Here is a 6185-nt window from a genome sequence, read left to right as displayed (position 1 = left end):
TTTGATGAAAGATGAAATGGAAGCTTATCGAGCTTAAGGGATCAGAGCCTGCATTGATCCTCACGAGGTAAGTAAATTGAATACTTATGTAGATGGCAGTATGATGGATTGGTTCGTATGATAGATGGAAGGCGATAGATGGCTATGATGATAATGATTATGACAGGTAAGATAGAAATAGCTTACACTACATTATATGATTGAAAGGTATATATGAAAGCAGCGTAGTATGGTTGCCAAGAGAATGATAAAATGTTTAGTATGCATGTTGAGCTTATTGTTAAGCATGCATGTTTAGAGGATACGTGTTGCAAATATACTTACACATTAACAATTATTGTATGCTCCCACTTATTGAGTATTAGTATGACTGATCCTCTTCAATTGTATGTGCAGATAAATAGACACTAAGGATCAGGTGGCTTAGTATTGTCATCGTTAGACACGTAATTTTGATAATTGGTAGGTTATCATGCTAACAAGTCATTCCGCTAGGTCATGGTCGAGTTTTATGCTTCCACATATGTAAAAGATATGTCTAAATGGATTATGTGTAAGGACTATGCTGCCAAATGTATTGTGATGAAAGTTTAAAAGTCTTGATGAGCTAGCCAATGTATGGCCGTGAGATTATTACGTTTAAGTCCTATAAATGATTATGAGGCAAGGGGCTAGTGTCGAATATTAGCTTAGGAAAAGTTTATGAAATGATGATTGCCATGGGGCTTTGACGTGAATGGAATGTATTAATCAAGACTAATGTTTGAAGGCTTCCTAGAGCTTTATGGGCTGGTTTGCCGGACTCGTGCATACTGGTCATGGCTCTTCGATTTGGATCGTGATAAATACAGTCTCTTGTGTGATTTGTTTATATGTTAATCTCAATATTAAATACATTTCTACTTGAAAATCCCAACAAGTGGTATAAAAGTTATGATCGAAAAATTATCTTGATTCAATCATGAAGAACAAGTAGTGATGCAAGGATGATGATTCGATTTGGGGGAATTCATTGTTCATGAGAATGGAAACATACAACATGAGATTTGTTACAACAAGATATTAGTAACAGGTGGAATAATTCTTGTTTTATCTAGTGGTGCTCCATCAAATTTCTAGATTTGGGTAAGAATTTTTTTGTTATGGAAAATCTGAAGACAGTAGGTGCAGATCTTGTGTTAATAAAACGGGCACACCAAATACTTTAAGATTTTCTCATTAATCTAGAGATATTGACACTTTTCTTATATGATATTCTTACTCATGATGAGTGATAAGCAATTGTTAGGTGGTGTAACATGTCAAAAAATATGTGGAGTGAATATTGGTTTGCTAAAGAAATCACACATGGCCAGGTAGTCCTGATGAGAAGAAGAGGATAATGCTTTCATTTCGAGGAGATTGGTAGAAGGAAACAAAGATCTTGATGGTGCTGGCTAATATGGTCTCTAGATTTAGACTCAAGTGAGAGACAATTCCTACAAAGATATGTTAGATCGAGATTCCTCTCTGAAATAAACACGAGTGAATAAGTTGATTTGATGGCTAGACATTTGTATTGTTCATTTCGTGTACATTAGGTGGACTCAAGATTAATTTGAGGATGTGTAGCTAGGATTACTTCAAGGCCAATGTTTTGGTGAAATTTGTGTTAAGGCAGAGCTTTATTAGCTATTTGATTTAAATTCTAGTTGAGAATCAATTTGAATTTTGATAGAATCTTATTAATTGGGATTACTTGATAATTAAATTGATTTATGTTTGGAAAATCTTATTAACTTGGTTTTGTCATCATGGAAAAGGTCGATGGGCCATTTGGCTATTGCCAACCGACTTGATTGATGCTTAAAAATCAAAAAAAAGAGAAGCAAAATGGTCGGAGCTGGGTTCCATTTATTGTTCAACAATTAGGTACGCCATTGTTGCTTCAACATTTAATTGGCCTAAGGTCTCTCTTTGTGGACTACGACGTATTAACGTCTAGACACTTAAGACATTACATACCATGATTATGTGGGGATTTTATAATTTTTTTAGATATTAAAATAACCATGTGCATTTACAATATTTTTACTTTTGAATCTTTTAACAGAATGATACCAACAAAAAAAAAAGAACGAATAATTTTTACCTAGTCTTGTCTTAAATCTAAGTAGTAAATAGCATAAACATATGGTAATTACTATTTAATTACAAGCCTACAATTTTTTATTTGCTTTTATGGATGGCTTTGAATGATGGAATTGTAGATATCCTAAGATTGTTAGGTGTTATTGATTCCACTGGAATTTTGGAATTTAAAGCCCATAAGAATAGGGCTATGCAAACGGGTAGTTCGGTTAATTCGGTTACTAGATATCCAGTAACCGAACTAACCGAACTCCTATATAAAACTAACCGAAACCGAACTGAAGTAAAAAACTAACCGAACTAACCAAAACCGAACTAACTCGGTTAGTTCGGTTCGGTTACCAAAAACTGAACTTAATAATTTTTTTTTTACAAAACAAAAAATTAAATGTTATTTACTCTCTTTCGGCACCTCTTTACTCCCAAATGAGGCTGATGTGACAAAATATATGAAACAAAGGTACAGTCAACTTTAATGGATACACAAAAATGTCCAGTACCCCAAAAGTTCCTACAACTCCCCTGAATATATTCAAGAAATAGAGCAAGAAATATCCCACAGCAGCACAACTATAACAAAAAATCAGGGAAAGATGCTACACTTTTACAACAATTCAGATATGCAAAATGAAAAAAGGACCTGCATCATTTCGATCCTTATAAATTTCAACATAATAGAAAAGCAAAAGATCCAACAAGAACATCCAACAACTAACAACTACCATTACTGTCATGATAATTAAACATACAAAACAACAACAGAGGGGGTTTCAGATGGAAGGAAAGATGTAGGAGACAAGAGTGGTGCAACAAAGGGAAGTGCAATGGCAGGTGCTTCGGTTGGATTTTCAGCAGTAACCTAAAATATAAAATTCAAGAATAAAGACTATCAATGAAGAATATCAATAAAGGCTAAACTTTTTCAAGAATACAATAATATAAAATTGTTAATTTGATAAATATTTAGGAGTATATTTATCAAGTACTAAACCTTACTTGATTACCTTAAAGATTATCAAGTACATTGTTCACTGCAATCTTTGACAACTCTACAATACATAAACAAGAATGTAAGAAATAAAAAAATAACATATTAACAATTGAAATAGCAAAAAAGAAAAGGATGGTATAAATAAAATACTTACCTTCATCAACTTTCTCAAGCCCTGCCAAATCATTCTTAGTGTCATGAAGATAATAGAAAGGTCCACGTAGCCAATCTTGAGCACAAATAAGAGCTTGCACCATCTTAGGCATTAAAGAACTCCTATATGCATCAAGCACACGACCACTGGTGCTAAAAGCTGATTCCGAAGCAACTGTGGATGGAGGAATCGCTAATACATCACGAGCTAGTAGGGCAAGAGTAGGATACCTATGACTATTGAGTTTCCACCAAATGAGAACATCAAAGTCATCACTATCGGTTGCATCAGGCTCATTTAAACTCAAATACTTCTCCAATTCTGACTTATCCTCTTCCCTACCAATTGCAATCTTGTATCTCTTAAATTCATTCAAAAGAGCAACACTAGCACTGGAGTCAACATCATCATTAAATTCTGAAATTTGGCTCACTTGGGATTGGCTATTGTCACCAACTTTCTCAAGAGGAGGTTGTACATTTTTCTGGTATTCAACAAGCAACTCTTCCATTGTTTTCTTCAAACTCACACAAATCGATGAAGCCTGCTCATTCAAATACATTTTCCTCAAACAAAACTCCACAAATACAAGTTTCTTCCTTGGATCAAGAATAGAGGCAACATAAAGCAGCTTATTCATTTTTTCTATATTTCCCCAATACTTATCAAATTTCTCTTTCATTTTCTTTGCCATTGTTTGCAACTCAACATCAGGATGCCTTTGTCTATCTCTCAAAATACAATAAATACCACAAATATCATCAAGAAAAGTATTAATAGTGGCATAATAAGTACCTGAAACTTTTACTGTGAGTGTGTAAAAATGTTTCAAGAAAAGATTCAACCTCCTAACATTTTCCCAATTCTCATGTTCAGGTATCCCATCTCCCATCAACAAATCAGTTCTATATTGAGAATCAACTTCCTCAAATAAAGTAAAGGCTTCTTCAAACTTTTGAGCTGTTTCTAACATCAAGTAAGTGGAGTTCCATCGAGTACTAACATCCAAACACAACAAATTTTTTGATTGAATATTTGCAGACTCAACACATTCCTTGAACTTTGCTAACCTAGCAGGTGACTGTCTCACAAATCTAACTGCCCCTCTGATACAAGCAATTGAATTATTCATTTCCTTTAATCCATCAGTGACAATGAGATTAATGATATGTGCAATGCATCTCATATGTAGGAATTTGTTTTCTAAAAAGATATTTCCTAAAAAGTTTAATTTTTTCTTCAAATATGCTATTGCAACATCATTGGAACTAGCATTATCAACAGTAATAGTGAAAACCTTACTAATCCCCCAATCACGCAAACATTTATCAATCATTTTTCCAATGTCCTCACCTTTGTGACTATAAATGAGACAAAAGTTTAAAATTCTCTTGTGTAATTTCCAATCATTATCTATAAAGTGAGTCGTAAGACACAAATAATTCTCGCTTTGAATTGATGTCCATGTGTCTGTGGTCAGAGAAGCTCTAAAAGAAGATGTTCTCAATATATACTTGAAATGGTTCTTTCCATCAACAAAAATGTTAAAGCAATCTCTAGCAACAGTCCATCGTGATGGCACAATAAATCTAGGACATGAAGTTGCCACAAATTCCTTAAATCCTTCCCCTTCTACAAATCTAAAAGGTAACTCATCTCTAATGATCATCTTAGCTAGAGACTTTCTAATGGCTTCTTGACTAAATTTCCAAGTTCCTATGGACCCATCCCCTGATTGAAAAGCTAACTCAGTTTGAGTAAAATCATTAGTAGAAGTAGGAAACTTTTTGCAAGAATTCATGTGATTCTTCAATGAAGTTGTGCCATTATATTTAGTATTAGTAGAAAGTACCCTATCACAATAATTGCATCTAGCTTTTTGTTCACCTTGATCATTGACGAATCTGGTGAAGTGTTTCCAAACTTTAGACCCGGTGGAAGTGCTTTCCGTTTCTTAGAATTGATAGCATCACTTTCATTAGTGGAGATTATAGTTTGCTGTGTAGTTGGTGTTGGTGACGCTGACGGCATGGCAATAGGAGTAGATTGCGTAGTAGCATCACTAGGAGTAGAAGCTGGAGCTGGATTATCGCTTTCACTTGCCATCGAAATCTTCAACCTGTCACTCAAAAAAATTAATTAATTAGCAAATTTGTCATGATAACTTTTAGTTGGAAAAAATTAAATGCTAAAAAATTTGTAAAAGGAACAATGGGCTAAACTTAAGCAATCAACTTTACACCTTGAAACATAAGAAAAAGAAAATATTAGTCAAAGAACTTTATAACTATGTTAGACATGTAAAATGGAAGGAAAAATGATATCAGTCTAAGAAAATATCAGACTTTTTACTTCTAATTGTTAAGAGCTTAAATGTGTTCTAACTAAATGGTTGTCCATTGAATTCAAATGAGAAAATTCGTCTTGTATTCAAAGATTAATTGCTCAAGGGAGCTTGAAATAGTAAGTGAACATAAATGTCATGCCAATATTTTCATTTTAATATTGATGGAAGAAAAAATTAACGTATAGTACTATCACATTCAATAAATCAAATTTGTGCTGATATTATATTGGAGGAAATTAAAAATAAATGTCATAGTTATTAAAATCATAGCATTAACTTTTAATTGTTTAGTAAATTTATTTAATCATACCATCTAATGAGTAAACAATAATCACACTATCAATATTTTATTTTCTGAACATGTTGGAAACTTGGAATTGTTGAATGAAATGAGATTGAGCTTTTAACTATTAAGAAAGCTTTCTTGATTTTTGCTAAATCCAAATGGGTTTCTTTTTATAGATTATTGATAAAAAGAGTCCATTGATGCAGTGGGATGGGTTAAAAATCCAAGTTCTACTCCATGAAGATTACGTTCCCATTATCCCATATGAGGTTCATTG

At 33.2% G+C, this 6185-nt stretch overlaps 1 protein-coding gene across 1 annotated transcript; it reads right to left on the bottom strand.

Annotated features, from left to right (window-relative positions):
• Window positions 1-2869: 2869 nt before the first annotated feature.
• On the bottom strand, window positions 2870-5381 carry LOC108660688 (zinc finger BED domain-containing protein RICESLEEPER 2-like). The gene is made up of 5 exons (XM_088803556.1): window positions 5163-5381; window positions 4071-5058; window positions 3276-3920; window positions 3154-3179; window positions 2870-2989 (listed from the first exon to the last, which is right to left on the bottom strand). Exons 1-5 carry the CDS (start codon window positions 5379-5381, stop codon window positions 2870-2872), a joined length of 1998 nt encoding a protein of 665 aa, XP_088659682.1.
• Window positions 5382-6185: the final 804 nt, after the last annotated feature.

The sequence above is a fragment of the Theobroma cacao genome, chromosome 2 (genome assembly GCF_053813885.1).
Source record: "Theobroma cacao isolate CCN51 chromosome 2, ASM5381388v1, whole genome shotgun sequence".
Lineage (NCBI taxonomy): Eukaryota > Viridiplantae > Streptophyta > Magnoliopsida > Malvales > Malvaceae > Theobroma > Theobroma cacao.
The sequence above is the reverse complement of the archived record's forward strand: the minus strand, read 5'-3'. Positions and strand labels throughout refer to the sequence as shown.